Source organism: Chiloscyllium plagiosum, chromosome 2 (genome assembly GCF_004010195.1).
Source record: "Chiloscyllium plagiosum isolate BGI_BamShark_2017 chromosome 2, ASM401019v2, whole genome shotgun sequence".
Taxonomy (NCBI): domain Eukaryota; kingdom Metazoa; phylum Chordata; class Chondrichthyes; order Orectolobiformes; family Hemiscylliidae; genus Chiloscyllium; species Chiloscyllium plagiosum.
The window spans coordinates 76,554,313-76,572,112 of NC_057711.1; the positions used below are offsets into that span (position 1 = coordinate 76,554,313).

Sequence of the window (17,800 nt, forward strand, 5' to 3'; positions counted from 1 at the left end):
TTCTAGAGCCACCTCCTTCAGTACCCTGGAATGTCGACCATCAGGTCCTGGGGACTTATCAGCCTTCAGACCTAACAGTCTCTCAACACCATTTCCTGCCTAATATAAATTCCCTTTAGTTAAGGTCCTTCAGTCACTATTACACCAGGGAGATTGCTCGTGTCTTCCCCAGTGAAGACAGATCTAAAGTACCAATTCAACTCTTCTGCCATTTCTTTGTTCCCCGTAATAAATTCACCCGTTTTTGTCTTCAAGAGCCCAAGTTTAGTCTTAACCATTTTTTTTCTTTTCACATACCTAAAAAAGCCTTTACTATCCTCCTTTATATTTTTGGCCAGTTTACCTTCGTACCTCATTTTTTCCTTGCATATTACCTTTTTAGTTATCCTCTGTTGTTCTTTAAAAGCTTCCCAGTCCTCCGATTTCCCACTCATCTCTGCTATGTTATACTTTTTCCCTTTTGTCTTTATATCGTCTTTAACCTCCCTCGTCAGCCACCCTTGCCTCCCTTAGGATCTTTCTTCCTTTTTGGAATGAACTGATCCTGCATCTTCTGCATAATACCCAGAAATACCTGCCATTGTTGTTCCACTGCCATCCCTGCTAGGGTATTGCAACATTGAACTTTGGCCAGCTCCTCCCTCATAGTTCCCCTTATTCAAATGAAATATTATCACTTCCGATTCTACCCTCTCCCTTTCAAACTGCAGGTTAAAGCTTATTGTATTGTGGTCACTACCTCCTAATGGCTCTTTTACTTCAAGGTCCCTGACCAAATCCGGTTTGTTGCACAATACCAGATCCAGAATTGCTTTCTCCCTGGTAGGCTCCAGCACAAGCTGTTCTAAGAATCCATCTCGGATGCACTCCACAAACTCCCTTTCTTGGGGTCCAGTACCATCCTGATTCTCCCAGTCTACCTGCATGTTGAAATCCCCCATAACAACTGTAGTAATATCTTTGCGACAGGCCAATTTCAGCTCCTTATTCAACTTACACACAACATCCAGGCTACTGTTTGAGGGCCTGTAGATAACTCCCATTAGGGACTTCTACCCTTAGAATTTCTCAGCTCTATCCATACTGACTCTACATCCCCTGATTCTAGCTCCCCCCGCGCAAGGGACTGAATATCATTCCTTACCAACAGGGCCACCCCACCCCCTCTGCCAGTCAGTCTGTCCTTGCGATAGCCCTGTCCACTTGAAGCCACGTCTCAGTTATCCCCACAATATCGTAGCTGCCAATTTCCAAAAGACCCTCAATCTTATCCATCTTATTTCTAATACTTTGTGCATTCATATATAGTATTTTTAAATTGTTAGCTGCCCTCACCCTTCCTATCACCCCTATTTCATTCAACCTTACGGCATGATCCCTTTTTGAGTTTTCTGCTTCATTGATACCATTGTCTTTCTTGACTTCCCTTGTTCTAACTTTCCCTTCAATTTCCTTCTTAAACTTCCAGTTTGTCCCCTCCCCCCCCGCTATTTAGTTTAAATGCAGCTGTGTTGCAGTAGCAAACCTGCCTGACAGAATGCTGGTCCCCAACCCATTAAGGTACAACCCATCTCTTTTGTATAATTTATGTTTACCACAAAACATACCCCAGTGATCCAAGAATTTAAATCCTTGCTTCCTGCACCAGTTCCCCAGCCACACATTCAAGTCCATTATCTCCCTTTTCCTGGCCTCTCCAGCCCAAGGAACTGGAAGCAAACCAGAGATAACCACTCTGGACGTCCTGTTTTCAGCCTTCTTCCTAGTTCTCCGAAGTCCCGCTGTAGTATATTCCTCCTCTTCTTCCCAACATCATTTGTGCCGACATGTACCACCACCTCTGGCTCTTCACCTTCGCCCTTGAGGATTTCCTGCACTCTGTCTGCGATGTCCTTAATCCTGGCACCAGGAAGGCAACACACCATCCTTAAATCCCGCCTGTTGCCACAGAAACCCCATTCAGTTCCTCTCATTATGGAGTCCCCTATCACCACGGCTCTGTGCGATGTCTGACTCCTCGGCTCTGCCTCCACACCAACTTTTGATTGACAGACCTGACCGCCTCATGGATTGGCAGTGTCATCTGTCTGTACTGTTTCCAAAATATTCAACTTGTTTCTGACAGGTACTTCCCCCGCGGTCTCTTGCACCTGTCTCCTCTTTGCCTTCCTTATCGTCTTCTCTCTTCTGCTCTCTTCTGGTATGGTTTGTGTAATAACCTCACTGAAGGTCCTGTCCAGAAAGATTTCGTTCTCTCGGATGAGCCTAAGGTCCTCGAGTTCTTTCTTCAGTGTTGCGATATGCTCTGTCAGTAGCTGAACATGCACACACTTTCCACAGATGTACGAGCCAGATACACCAGAGTCGTTGACCTCCCACATCATGCATGTAGCACACTGAACCAGCTGGGCAGTCATGTCTTCACCCTCTTCAACTGTGGCGTAATCACTTCACTCAACCTCCTTGTCGAAGACTCCTGAGCTAAAGACTCTCTCTTCTCTCAACAGGAACTTCCCTGGACTCTTTTTGGGGCAAGTCTGTGCACTTTAAAGTTAGGTTAGAGGTCATGCTTGGGTCATTTGGGTCCCCACAGTAAAGTGGCACTCCTTGAGCCCTTGGGCACTGAGGGCCATTGTGTCCTACATGCCTATCTGCTGCTCCTCTTCCTCCGTGTGCCTGCAGACAATTCCCTACTTGTTGACACCACTGGTCCTCTAGCATCTGGGGCTAAATTAGTGGCTCTTCTCTGGCAGTCCTCTGAGTGGCAGATGCATGGGCTATTTCTGCCCTGGTCTGCTGTGGAATTGCTCTCATAGAGTCATAGAGATGTACAGCATGGAAACGACCCTTCAGTCCAACTTGTCTGTGCCAACCAGATATCCCAATCCAATCTAATCCCACCTGCCAGCACCCAGCCAATATCCCTCCAAACCCTTCCTATTCACATACCCATCCAGATGCCTTTTAAATGTTGCAATTGTACCAGCCTCCACCATTTCCTCTGGCACTTCATTCCAAAGATGTACCACCCTCTGCATGAAAAGGTTGCCCCTTAGGTCTCTTTTATATCTTTCCCCTCTCACCCTAGACCTATGCCCTCTAGTTCTGGAGTGCCTATTTACCCTATATACCCTATCCATGCCCCTCATGATTTTATAAACCTCTATAAGGTCACCCCTCAGCCTCCGATGCTCTAGGGAAAACAGCTCTAACCTATTCAACCTCTCCCTATAGCTCAATCCTCCAACCCTGGCAACATCTTTGTAAATCTTTTCTGAACTCTATCAAGTTTCACAACATCTTTCCAATAGGAAGGAGACCAGAATTGCATGCAATATTCCAAAAGTGTCCTAATCAATGTCATGTACAGCCACAACATGACCTCCCAACTCCTGTACTCTGACCAATAAAGGAAAACATACCAAATGCCTTCTTCACTACCTTATCTCCCAGTGACTCTACTCTCAAGGAGCTATGAACCTGCACTCCAAGGTCTCTTTGTTCAGCAAAACTTCCTAGGACATTACCATTAAGTGTATAAGTTCTGCTAAGATTTGCTTTCCTAAATGCAGTAACATTTATCTGAATTAAACTCAACCGCTACTCCTCAGCTGATTGGCCCATCTGACCAAGATCCCATTGTACTCTGAGGTAACCTTCTTCGCTGTCCACTACACCTCCAATTTTGGTGTCATCTGTAAACTTAACTATACCTCTTAAGCTCACATCCAAATCATTTATATAAATGAAGAAAATTAGTGGACCCAGCACTGATCCTTGCGGCACTCCACTGTTCACGGCCTCCAGTCTGAAAAATAACCCTCCACTACCATCACCCTCTGTCTTCTACCTTTGAGCAAGTTCTGTATCCAAATGGCTAGTTCTCCCTGTATTCCATGAGATGTAACCTTGTTAACCAGTCTTCTATGGAGAACCTTGTCGAACGCCTTACTGAAGTCCATATAGATCATGCCCACCGCTCTGCCCTCATCAATCCTCTTTGTTACTTCTTCAAAAAACTCAATCAAGTTTTTGAGACATGATTTCCCAAGCATAAAGCTATGTTGACGATCCCTAATCAGTCCTTGCCTTTCCAAATACATATACATCCTGTCCCTCAGATTCCTTCCAAGAACTCGCCCACCACCGACATCAGGCTCACTGGCTTATAGTTCCCTGGCTTGTCCTTACTACCCTTCTTAAATAGTGGCACCATGTTAACCAACCTCCAGTCTTCCAGCACCTCACCTGTGACTATCGATGATACTCAAACTTTCTAAGCTTAACATTGCTACTGAGGGGTTAGTATGTGAGTTGCTAGTGGATGCCGGAGAAAGTCATGTTGATGCTTCCTCTGGTGTATCAGGGCTCTCATCCACAGAAGTTGAGTAGGTGGTTTCTGGGAGAGCAGGCTGTTTCTTTGCAAAGTTAGTGAATATCTCATTATTCTTTTGTCTCAAAGGTAAGAAGGTGTTGCAGGCAATAGTTAGAAGTGGGGTGCAATGAATAACATTGCCTGCATGGTTGATGAGAGATCTGCAGCAGAATGTGGAATGGTACTTAGTGGGACATGGATGTCTTGTCATCCACATAGATCAGCCCTAGTCTTCTATCTGAAGAGCAAGATTTTATTCTCTAGGAGGCTGTGATGCTGAAATTGGGCATCCACCTGAGACCTTTCTGCACTCTTGTCGGCTGTCTTCTCCTGGAATGAGAGAAAAGGGAGGAACTGAGTGAGCTTTATGGGCAGTACAGTTGCTCAGTGGTTAGTACTGCTGCCTCACAGCACCAGGGGCTGGGTTCGATTCCACCCTTGGGTATCTGTTTGTGTGGAGTTTGCACATTCTCCCTGTGTCTGCATGTGTTTCCTCTGGGTGCTCCAGTTTCCTCCCACAGTCCAAAAATATGCAGGTTAGGTGGATTGGCCATGGGGAATTGCCCATTATGTGCAGGTGAGGTGGGTTATCCATTGGAAATCCAGAATTACAGGGATAGAAAAGGGGGGTGAGTTTGGGTGGGATGTTCTTCGGAGGGTCATTGTGGACTCAATGGGCCGAATAGCCTGTTTCCGCATTGTAGCGATTTTATGATTTCAATAGAAGTGAATGGCATGACTGTTAATGCTGGTGCAGATGGGGAAAAGTTGGTGAGGTGTTCAGAGGTAGTGAGTAGACAGTGCAGGTACCATACAAGGTTAGTGGTATGGGAGAATTGAGGAGGAATGAGACCGAGTGATTAAAAACGGTGCATATAGTAGGAAGAGTGGTAGACCATGAAGCTTGGTGTGAGGTGCAGGTTGCATATGAGATAACGGAAGGAAGATTGTGACATGTACTCTAACAGAGTAGTGAAGATCATTGGCCATTGTTTGGCACTGCTGGCCATTTCTCTATACTATTGAGACAGCTGAGATAAGTGTGAAAAAAAAATCAGTCTTTGAATTGTTAGCGAAGAGTAGATAGTTGGACTTTAAAGCTGCCTTGGTGGAGGTTTAATAGCACTGATATTGATAGTTGAACAGCTGGTTTCACAATTCTCAGTTTTGCAGATTGGTTGAGATTCTGTAGTTCTGATTTCTTTCGAACATGGTTGGATTCCTTTTGTTATCTTGTTCCTCTTTTGCCTGGTTGCTGGCCATTCGGCGTCTAGCATTCAAAGTACCAGAAGGGCTTTTCCTGAAGCACAGGCGTTTCTAAGGGATGGTTCTTTGGCAATGACCTTTATAGCACACTAATCCTCAGCCTGATACACATGTGAATTTATAATCCCACAACTCCTCCTTAGAATTTAACTCCTGTCCTTGTATATTTTTCGAAGGAAAAAATGAAAATAATGTGCAGTTTAGGAGTAACCTACAGAAGGTTTCTTGTTATTGAGCAGGAAGCGGTTATCACTTGGTTCTTCATCCATTGAAGGGCTGTTGTTAGAATTTCCCTTTGCATCCAATGTCATGCATTACACTACTGTCTCCACCCCCAAACCCCTCCCCTATATAGTATATGGCAGAAGTTCCTCTGAATCCCTGAAAAAGCAAATTGAAAGATTTCTGTTTTTCCAGGTAAGGGACCTATTCGATGTACTTCCTGTTATTGGGGCTTCCAGATGTACGGAAGTATCTGCAGTTCTCAGTGTTTTGCCGGAGAATACCTGCTGTCCGAGGTACTTAACGCAAAGTGACTTCTAATATAGCTATAACGATAAAAGAAAAAGAGAAACTTTGCATCTTGCTCTGCACTTGTCCTGAACACATTAATAGAATAGGGGCTTTGCCCTCTGTTTTAGCACAAAGCTTCAAGCATGCAGTTAAAAAGGAACTGTTAAATGGATAAGGCAGAAAATTATAGACCAATCAGCTTTATTTCAGTTATGGATAATTGTTTAGACGTCCATTTCCTGATTTTCCACTGTAAAATACTTGCCACCTGAATGTTCTTTACTTTTTAAAGAATTCTCATATATCTGTTCCTCATTAATCACATGCCACTCACTATATTCATTAGGTTCATGTTTCAAAATCAATTTTTAAAAATTCTTGCATGAGGTGTGCTTGTCACTGGCAAAGCTGACATTCCTAACTGGCCTTGAACTTAATGATTTGTTCAGCTATTTCAGCAGCAGATAAGAGTCAACTACATTGCCTTGGATTGAGAATCATTTATAGTCCAGACCAGATAAGCACAGATGTCCTTCCCTATTTGTCAGCTGAATGGATTTTTACAATAGCTATATGGTCACCATGAAGTTTAATTCCAGACTTTTTTGAATGCAAGTTTCATCATCTGCCATGTTGGGATTCAAACCCATGTCCCAGCCCATTCACCTTGGGCTCAGAATTACTGACATTAGCACCAGGCAACCTCTGCGCCACCTTATAATAGCTAATGCCTACATTTGGGCCTTTATTTAAACAAAGACACATCCCACCCTCTATTACACCTGGTCAAAATGTATTTCACTCATTTCTTACAAGCCTTCTATTTAAGTGTGTTTCACTAATTGGTCTCCCATTTTCTTTCTAACCAATTTTCCATTTCATCCTAGTAAAAGGTGCTAATTGGCAATTTCATATATTTACTTTGGATTCAACTATTTACCATTTTTAAATGTGATCCAAGTTCGATATAGTTGCATATTCACCTACTTTGAGATTGCATAGTGTCTCTAGCTCAAACAATCCATTCTTTCTGAGCAGGCAATAATTTTACTGATGGAGAAAACAAAGCTACAGTCCATTTGAGCACAAAAATACAGTCATTATTTGCCATGTTAGGCAAGGATCAATTAACTTGCTGCTACTTAGTTAACACTGGTTCAAACTATTTAAACTGACATTTTCATCCATCATAATTATTTGTTTCGTGATATTTTAATTATTACTTTAAAAAAAATTAGATTTTAATCTAATCAATATTGATCCAATAATTAATCTTTCAAAATGTCTCTACCAAAATACTGAATAATACATATAGACAATCAGTTTTGCAGTTTGTTTACATTGTTATTAATTGACATGGATTTTTTTAAAATGCCATTTTTTCCCTGACTCTAATTATTAGGACCCAGAAACACAGTGCGAGAAATGTCATGACACTTGTCTGGAGTGTAAAGGACCAGGACCTAATAACTGCACAGATTGTCATCTCGGTCTCTTGATAAATCTTGCTGATGGCAAGTGTTTAAACTGTTGCAAATCTGCTCTGCCGGATGTTGAAGATTGCTGTGATTGTGACATGAGTTTTGGTAAGACTCTGAGTGTCTTTAAAACTTCATTATTTGTCAAAATCCATCTAAGGCTTCAATTGTTTATCTGTTAAAGTAGTTGACAAAGTTAAAGCTAAATAAGTTACTACTTTTTGAGCCAATTAGTATAATCGTTGAAATCAAGAACTATATAAATTTGAAATATTATCTTTTTAGTATTTGATTCTTTTGTGTATCCAGGAAGATTGCAAAGAGTGGTGCATGGTTTTGGCTGGGTTCCATCATTGCAGATCCTAAAAATAATGTTGGCACGAGATTGCAGCAGAACCTTAAGTCTTGATATTAACAGAATCAGGTTATGCTCATCAGCGAGAAGGAGAAAGGTTATATGTTAATTTTGAAACCCAAAACTTCAGATTTCTTGACATGCTGTAGAGTTTCCACAGCATGCATATTCACTTTACCACAATCTCCACTAGAAGTCAGTTTCATTGACAGGCTTGGTTTGTGGATGGCCTAGAAGCACTCCTGAGGGTGTCTGTATATGAGGGAAGGTCATATCAAAGGCAAGAGTGTCAATTTATGAAGTGACATCTGCTCACATGAACTATCTTGAGGTGTTCAAAACTGTCCTGCTCTCCCCACTGTTATTAGGTTTACTAAGCCCTGAAAACTAGCAGCCCTGGGTCTGTAAAACCTGTTAACCATGAGACTACAAGCTTCATTAAGATAAATAATAAATGAGCTGGTTGGGCTACCTACCTCTAATTAATCTGGATTGAGAATTTTAAAGTTTTTAACATCTCAATCCTTACGTTTTGGTGTTTACAAGTTACAACATAGTCTCTTCAAAAATATGTCTGTTTAGAATTTGACTTCAGGTCTCTTCGTGTGACTGGGATTTTCAGGTTCTCTGCTTGTGAGGGACTATAAAAGAAAAAGGGCAATAAGAATCTTCTTTTCTTAAAAAAAATGTCAAAAAGAAATAGAAGAGACAACATGAACTGTACAGGAAAGAAAAATGTAAATAAAAGATTATCAATCCAAAGAAGTAGGAAGATTTTCCACTCCATGAAACATTCGCTTCATAAGAAATATGTTGGTATTTAGGAGCTTACAACTTTGAGATGCAGAAATAATTCCACAAGTTATACTTATTCCTGACAGGAACCTATAAGTAATACAACTTCTCCACAAATTAGTTAAAAGACTGATTTTTGCCAAATTTTACTGCTACTGTTTGTCATCAATAAACTGGATTTCTTACAGAAGTGGAGTATTTGGTTGCAAGGATATGTTGTAACAGCATCTATTTACATCAACATGCCAGCTGGCTTTCTTCAAAATCCTAACCATAAATCATGTTATCTTCAAATGTTAATTTTGTCACTCAATAATTTTCAAACTAGTTTTTTTTGCAGTTTGTTTTAATAAGCAAGACTTAATCAATTTGATTAATCGATTACACAATATAATATGTGGGAATTTTACACCTTGTTTTCCTTTTTTAATAATTGCAGATGAATGTGTTTTAAGAAAAGCAGTTGTTGTTCCAGATGAAACAGGAGGAGGCAAACCTGCATTATTTGCTGTTGTCTCAGTGCTACTCATTATGGGTATTGGTATTGGTATCTTCCTTCTGCTAAAGACCCGTTCAAAATCAAAACCCATTAACAGAGGGAAATATGAGAAACTGCCCAATCAAGCCAAATCCATCCCCGTTTATAATGCAAGTAAGGACAGTGTTAGCTTTCGAGAGACTCAAGCAACTGAGTATAAAGATCATCAGGATGAAATGTATGACGAAGAGGATGATGATGACATTGTCTACATGGGCCAGGATGGCACTGTTTACCGAAAATTTAAGTATGGACTGTTAGATGATGATGATGATGATGATGAACTAGAATATGATGATGAAAGCTACTCCTTCAGATAAAACAACACTAATTGTATTTTTTTCAGTACTTATTAATGAAATTCTCTACTTATTCCATGCACTTAATATCCCATCAATTGAAGATACTGAAAGACTATGTTTTTCTGGGATCAGTGTCTGACAATTTTCTGTTTCAAACAATGCACTGACAAACATGTAATCGAAGCTTGTGAGCCCTATCCTGAACAAATACATTTCTCAAAATGTTTATCTAATCACATTTCTAATAATAAATATTGTGTACATTGACACATTAATGTTAATTAATGATGGACTAAGTTAAAAAAATTAAATTGCTGTAAAGATTAGAATTCATACATAAAGAGTAATAACCATTATATGAATTGTTCAAATTGCACTCCTCAAATTAAGAAAGCTAAATGTTTTTATCTTTAAATTATGGTTGAGTTCCTCTTTGAGGTTGAAAATTGCTGTTATATTGCTGGAACTGTGAAAATATTATTCCAATGTCACTACCATGATTTGTGGCTCAAGAGTTATTAGCTGCCTATATTGTTGCCGAGGTTCCTAGAAGGCAAGGATAATCTGCAAAAGCTTTTAATAACATACTAGCAATGCAGCTTTTCACTTTCAATAGAAGCAATACAGGTAAGAGTAAAATAAAATAGGTCATTCTGCAATAGAATTTCAGTATATTTTATATGGACAAATTGAATTGGGAAGTTATCCACAAGTCTGAAATATCTGTAATTGTGAAGTATCAAAGACAATTTGCATGTACGCAATGTCGTCATACATACAAAGGAAATATTATTTTATAAAGCAAAGTACTCAATAGTACACCACAGCAGAACTAAACATGCTATATTTTATTATGGAAAGTTATGAGAGTTGAAAAATACAAATCTCTTGAAACTGCAATGCTTGCCACATTGAAGTGTGAGTAACTGATTACTGCTTAGCTCTGAGCTAACCACAGTTTGCTTAGAAAAATACAATAGCAAGCATTCGTGTGTTAAAATGCTCCACTTGTTACAGAGCAAGTTCCAAACATTGTTTAACTGACTGAAATCAAACAATAACAAAAACTGTCAGGCTATTTGATTGCTTGGGAGTAAAATTGTGTTTTTTTAATTGAATAAGTTTCTCAAAGTGTCTATTTATATGTCCCAGCATATTTAGTTAGCACATGAGGAATATGTCTTCTTTTTGTTTGGAGTTCCTGTTCATTTAGATTATGGGTAAATGTAGATATGTTTGTATTTTTCTTTGCCTAAAGATAAAATATTTTTGAGTTGACAAGCTCAATTTGAAAGTAGAATATTTAATTTCAGTTAAGAATTTACAAAAATGAAGTGCAGCTACATTGAACCATGAATGAGTGAATAATTATATTTGATGGGATCTACTTTTTTTTGTGTGTTAAAGAAATTTTATGATGTTTAGTTTCTTGCTTTGTATCACATGAAGAGTGCAAAAATGGGGTCACATCATTAGCATTCTGTCCATATTCGTGGATCATTTAGAATGTTGCTAATTGTGTCCCTGAAACTTAACTGGCAGATTTCTTGATTTTCAATGATCTGGAAAGCAAGAATTCATGATTCTCAATGCAGACTAATGGCTAATCATGAACCAACATTATTGGTATTAAAGGATACAGGGTTCACCAATTTTCTTCTGCTGCAGAGAAATATGTGGTGTTTAACAACCTTACACAAGTAGAAAATGAAAAAAAAATAGTCACTAATGGTCAAAGATAGTATCTGTTTTGCCTGAGATTAATGTTTGTTAAAATGAACATTCTTCTGTCTTCAAGAGGGTTGCAGCGCCAATATCTTAGTAGGCATTTTGGGAATATTAGAAATGAAAAGCAGTTGTTATCTAAACCTTTTATTGGAATTAAAGAAAAAATCTGATAAATTGCATAATAGTCAAAATCTACAATATTGAGACCATGCTGTACTCATTGATGAACATTCCACAGACTTAACTAGATGTTAATGCCTCTCCAAAAAGACCTTGCTTTCTTAGGTGTTCCCAATAAAATGCCTAAGAAGTGTTTCAAATTTGAAATGTGTAACATTAGTATAGAAGTATGACCAGTTGAAAAACATTCCTATCTAATTTGGCATAGCAAAAGTTCTATCAAGGGAATCAAATGCTGAAAATTGATTTTCATAATCCTAAAAAGATTATATTTTTAAAATACTAAAGAAGGAAACAAACTGCAGAAAAGGCATTTTCATTCCAATACTAGCACCCTATTTCGTTAACAGTAGGTTATATTCAAGGATGCTCCATATGAAAAAAAGTATCTGAAACTTATAAAATGGATCTACTATATGCAAATTAAAAGCAGAAGAGGGAATTATCAAGTTACTTTCTCATTTAAAATTATACGTAACTAAATTATGCACATATCTTGAATCTGACTCTTTATAAATTGTTGATAAATTAAAGCTATGCTGATTCATAAGTTAGTGGTTTAGCACAGCACTTGAAACACATTTCATTAAATCATAAGGATGTTCAAAGGAAATTCATTTAAATTTAAATGAATTTTAAGCTTTCTGTTTAATAGCTAATCCAGTGTTTTATAATGAATAGATAGAGAAATGTCATCTACTGAGTTATAGTCTATGCCTTGATCATTTGGAAAGATGCCAATACTTTACTATGGAAATCTTTGAATACCAATGTAAGTTCAATATGACCTAATACATTTATACTTAATAATTTAGATTGATTATTTGATTGCTATACTCTAATTTAATAACTTGGGTATTGTGCATAAACAATTAACTTGTTTGAGCCCTAAATATAAATTAACTGTATGTCTGACACAAAGATCAGCATACATATTTCCTGATAAGACTGATAATGAACAGTAGTGCACATTTTTTTCAAAATTATACCTCGTAAGTTTGGCATTGATGTAATTTTCATTTGATACTTAAGTGGTTTGTATTTGATTAAATCAGCAGATTACAAATTTCTAAGATTCATTGACAAGTATAAGATTGAAATGATTCTTGACATTTAAATGACTTCTGACTTTATTGCTGTGGTTTATGGATGTAATGATGACAGTAATTTTAATGATCTTTGTGAAAGCTAAATAAAAGGATATTTGTACAAAGAGTCTGTAAATCCTGATCATTTAAATTTGTATTCTATCCCAAATATAATTCTATCTTAATCAGAAGTAAATATTTCCAGAATGAAGGAGTAATAAGAAGAGCTATTCAATTCATTTCAAGTTCTGCCTTTTATTAAAAACTGTTTTTCACTAGCTGCCCCAATTCTAAACAGCATTAGTTTCATTGTTACTATCTCTTGTAATTACATTAATACCATTATGTAAATAAATACTGGTCTATGCACATAACCATTTAACCACACATAAGGGTAGTGAAGGAATGCAATATGAGAAAAATATTGCACTTTTGTTTCTGTTCATAGAATGTGGCTGTCATTGGCTAGACTAGCATTCAGTGCCCATCTCACGTTTCTCTAGAAAACTGTGGAGGTGAGCTGCACTCTTTGAGGTGTAGGGACATCCACTGAACTCCAGGATTTTTGTCCAGGCAACAATATAGTTCCAAGTTATGTGTGACTTGAGGGAAACTTACAAGTACTGGTTTTACCATGTATTTGTTGCCACAGTCCTTCTAGGTGGTGTGGGTCAGCGGTTTAGAAGATAGTATTCGGGAAGCTTTGGAGAGTTACTACAGTACACCTTGTAGATGGTACACTTTGCTGCACGAATGTGTTAGTGATGATGAGAGAGGATGCTGAAGGTGGAAGATGGGATGCCAATCAAGTGGACTGCTCTGCCCTTGATGGGCTTCTTTAATACTGTTGCAGAAGCAATCATTCAGACAAATAGAGAATATTCTATCACACTTTTGAGTTGTGCCTTGTAAAGGATTAACAGGGATCGGAGAGACAAGTGGTGAATTATCAATTGCAGAATCTGCTTATGATCTGCTGCTGTAGCCACAGTATTTATATGGCTGATCTAGTTCAGTTTCAGATTGATGTTAACCCTAAGAGTTCCTATTAGGCGATTCAGCAATAGTCAAGCTATGGAGCAACAGGGAATAACAGTTAGATTCTCTCTTGTCAATGTTAGTCATTGCTGAAGACTTGTGTGGCATAAATGTTACGTGCCCAAGTCTGGTTGTTGTCTTGGTTTTGCTTCAAGTAGTGATGCACTTCTTCAGTACCTCATGATCCATGAATGATGCTGAACAGCATCTATCTAGTAGAATCACCAGTGAACATCTCCACTTCTGACCATATGATAGTGTGAAGCAGCAGAAGATGAATAGATTTAGGAAACTACCTGAGGAACTCCTGCAGAGAGATGCTGGAGCTAAGATGACTCCGCAACTTCAGCCATTATCCATTGTACCAGATATGACCCCAACCAGTGGAAAGTTATCCTTCTGATTTCCTTTGACTCTAGCTTTGACAGCGCTCTTTGTTGTTACATTTGTTCAAATATGGCCTTTCACTTCTTCATCTCAGTCCTATGTGACTTAACTTAGAGTACCCTTAGAGGTTGAATGAGTGGCTAACTAGGCCATTTCAAAGGGTAGGTGAGAGTCAACCACATTGTTGCATGTATTAGATTAGATTAGATTACTTACAGTGTGGAAGCAGGCCCTTCAGCCCAACAAGTCCACACCGACCCTCCGAAGAGCAACCCACCCAGACCCATTCCTCTACATTTACCCCTTCACCTAACACCATGTGCAATTTAGCATGGCCAATTCACCTAACCTGCACATTTTTGGACTGTGAGAGGAAACCGGAGCACCCGGGGTGATAGGGTGTGGGGGGTGAGGGGGGTGTGGGGTGGGGATGGCCGGGGTGAGGAAATCCACGCAGACACAGGGAGAGTCTGCAAACTCCACACAGACAGTTGCCTGAGGCAGGAATTGAACCCAGGTCTCTGGTGCTGTGAGGCAGCAGTGCTAACCAATGTGCCACCATGCCGCTCGTTGAGTTACATGTAGACAAACCAAAAAAATGGCTGGTCTCCTTTTCCGACAGTTATTAGTGAAGCAGATGGATTTTTCTGTCAATCTACAATGGTTACATGGTCAGCATTAAACTAACTTTTAATTCAGATTTTATTGAATCTACTATGGTGACATTGAGAATATCAGGAGAAAGTGAGGACTGCAGATGCTGGAGATCAGAGCTGAAAATGTGTTGCTGGAAAAGCGCAGCAGGTCAGGCAGCATCCAAGGAGCAGGAGAATTGACATTTCGGTCATGAGCCCTTCTTCAGGAATGAGGAAAGTGTGCCAAGCAGGCTAAGATAAAAGGTAGGGAGGAGGGACTTGGGGGAGGGGCGTTGGAAATGCGTTGGAAATCTCAGATTTCTCCAGTTTCCTCATTTCCCCTCCCCCCACCTTGTCTCAGTCCCAACCCTCGAACTCAGCACCACCTTCCTAACCTGCAATCTTCTTCCTGACCTCTCTGCCCCCACCCTCACTCCGGCCTATCACCCTCACCTTAACCTCCTTCCACCTATCGCATTTCCAACGCCCCTCCCCCAAGTCCCTCCTCCCTACCTTTTATCTTAGCCTGCTTGGCACACATTACTCATTCCTGAAGAAGGGCTCATGACCGAAACGTCCATTCTCCTGCTCCTTGGATACTGCCTGACCTGCTGCAATTGAGAATCTCAGCCCAGGATTCTGGTACAAGGGAGAATTTTCAAGTCACTATCTGGGAAGTAAGCAGTTGACTTCGAACACCAGATGTACAATGAAGGAGAAAGGGTGAAAATACTCACTTTAAAAGCACAGTTCTGAGTTGGGACGGTTAGAAAAGGGAAACTCCATGAGGCCAAATTTTACATCTTTCTGGGTAAGTCTGAATTGTGCAAGTTTTTCAAGCGTTTCTGTTGTGAGATCTAACAATATTTCTCACTATCTTACCAAACACATCTTACTAACTACCTACCACACCATTCTGGCACCTGTAACATCTGATTCCAGCTCCATCTTCTCAGCACCGTTCCCAGAACAGCTCACCACTCAGCAGGCAGGGGCTGAAATATCAGCTCCCCTTGTCGCCATACTTTCTTTAAAAGGTCACTGTGTGCCCAGATGTGAGATGGTAGCCAGCATTGCCTTCACTGTCAATGTCATGGCACAGCAGCCATAAGCCACATTGCTAAGGCATATAGTTGACATGGTTGAAACTTCCTTGTACATGCTATAGCAGCTTGTCATTGTCAGTTAGGAGATCATCACAGACAAGCAAGCATTAAGTCAAATCCAAACATGAGTTTTTATTACAGAAAGCAAACAAGACCAAAAGAAGCTGAAGTTTGCTATGACAATATAAACCAGATTTCAGTGTCATGACCAACAAATATTTTACATTCCACAATTATGTGATGCATCCAGCTTTTATTTATTGTAAGAGGGTGGCATTGAGGTTCAGTTTGACACAGCTGAGCTCTGTCCTCCTCCTGAGATGACTGCTCCACTTTCCCTAGTTCCTCTCCATCCAGCACATTGTCTGCTTCAATTGTGCAGCACACAACATGACAGGATGATGTGGCACACTCTGTCTGGACTATGTTGGAATCATGTGCACAAATGGCATCAGTCACTACCTGATACATTGGTGGGTGCATTACTGAGAAACCTTCACCTTAGGGAGGCAGACACAGCGATTAACACAGTGGGAAAGCCCAAGAATCTTGAAAGAAATTACCAAAAATGGGAACATGAGTAAAAGAGGTTATTAGATCCCACAACACACATTGATGGTTTACTCTGCAGATGAGGGAGGAGCTCACCACCACATGGTGAGATACACTAGACACTGATAACAGGGACATGTCTCCAAGAGACACCTACCTTCAGCCTCAGCCTGTGCAGGAACTTAGTGAAGGTGCTGAGTAACCACCATGTCACCACAAGACGAGCACACCGACACCCTTTTCTAATGTCCAGCTCGTCACTGAATTTAGTACAGACCATCAGAACACATGGCAGATGATGAATCAAAGTTGTGTGTTTCACACAGGACCTTTCGAAGTTGCCCTTCAGCCAGCAGCAGCCTTTAGTACCTTCATTGCTGCTTACTGCAATGTCATTGTTGCTGTCCGAGTTCAGTTTGCAACTAATAACGGCATGTCGAAAATCATCTTTGACCAGCACCTGACCCCTAAACACCTTCATACTGCCTGTATTGAAAATGGGTGTGGAAGAGATTGTTAATTAAATGTCGCAGGTGCTTTGCAAATGACAGCTTCCGCAGCTACACTGTCACCATACCCCACCTTTTACCCCACTACATTGATGAATGTATTGGCGGTGCCTCGTGCTCCCACAACGAGCTTGAATAGTTCATCTAACACACCGACTTCATCCCAGACTTCAAATTCACCTGGACCATCTCCGACTTCAAATTCACCGACACCTCCCTTCCCTTCCTGGACCTCTCCATCTCCGGCAGCCGACTCAGTACTGACATCTATTTCAGACCCACCGACTCCCACAGCTACCTCGACGATATCTCCTCCTATCCATCTTCCTGCAAAAATGTAATCCCATACTTCTAATTACTCAGTGAGTGAAAGCGGTTTGTTTGAAACAGACCGCAATGGAGAGATCAGCGCCCAGGGAAGCGAGGGAACATCAGGCTCCTTCCAGCAGCACATCGGGATGTGAGCCTGGGATACAGAGGGGGCTCCGAGACTGGGATTGATTCGGGGCAAATACTCAATGAACCAAGACAATGTGATATATACTCAGTACAAAGCCAAGTGTGACCAACTGCTTTTAACAAACATCAGGTATGTTAAAACTGTCAGAGCAGAGAACATCCTTTCCACAGTCACAGAGCGGATTGAGCCAGACACACATTGAGTGCAATTTCCAGAGGTATCCATTCAACCCATGAGTCAAACACAGCTGTTGAAATACATTTTTCTCTCCTCTCAATGCACACTATACCCAGTTCCAATAATTGTTACCATTTGTAGCTCATCGTCATTCACCAAATCTGAAGGTGTATTGACTGTCTGCTAATCCAAAATCTGCACTCAGGAACTACATTAAATCCAAATTTAGTGAAGATTTATTAATTTAGTTTAGATCATTCTGTTACACAGTTACAATAGCTATATATGAAGTAGAGATTGAGTGCAGACATAAAAGGA

The 17,800-nt window shown here is 40.1% G+C and overlaps 1 protein-coding gene across 2 annotated transcripts in view; it reads left to right on the plus strand.

The window, feature by feature from the left end:
* pcsk5b (proprotein convertase subtilisin/kexin type 5b) overlaps positions 1-12,745 on the plus strand; it is a 363,949-nt gene extending 351,204 nt beyond the window's left edge. For both annotated transcript variants that reach the window (XM_043712341.1, XM_043712351.1), the window contains 3 exons: positions 6,059-6,159; positions 7,557-7,740; positions 9,222-12,745. In XM_043712341.1, coding sequence (XP_043568276.1) covers positions 6,059-6,159; positions 7,557-7,740; positions 9,222-9,640 — 704 coding nt within the window. In that variant the 3' untranslated portion in view covers positions 9,641-12,745. The remainder of the gene's footprint in view (positions 1-6,058; positions 6,160-7,556; positions 7,741-9,221) is intronic.
* Positions 12,746-17,800: the final 5,055 nt, after the last annotated feature.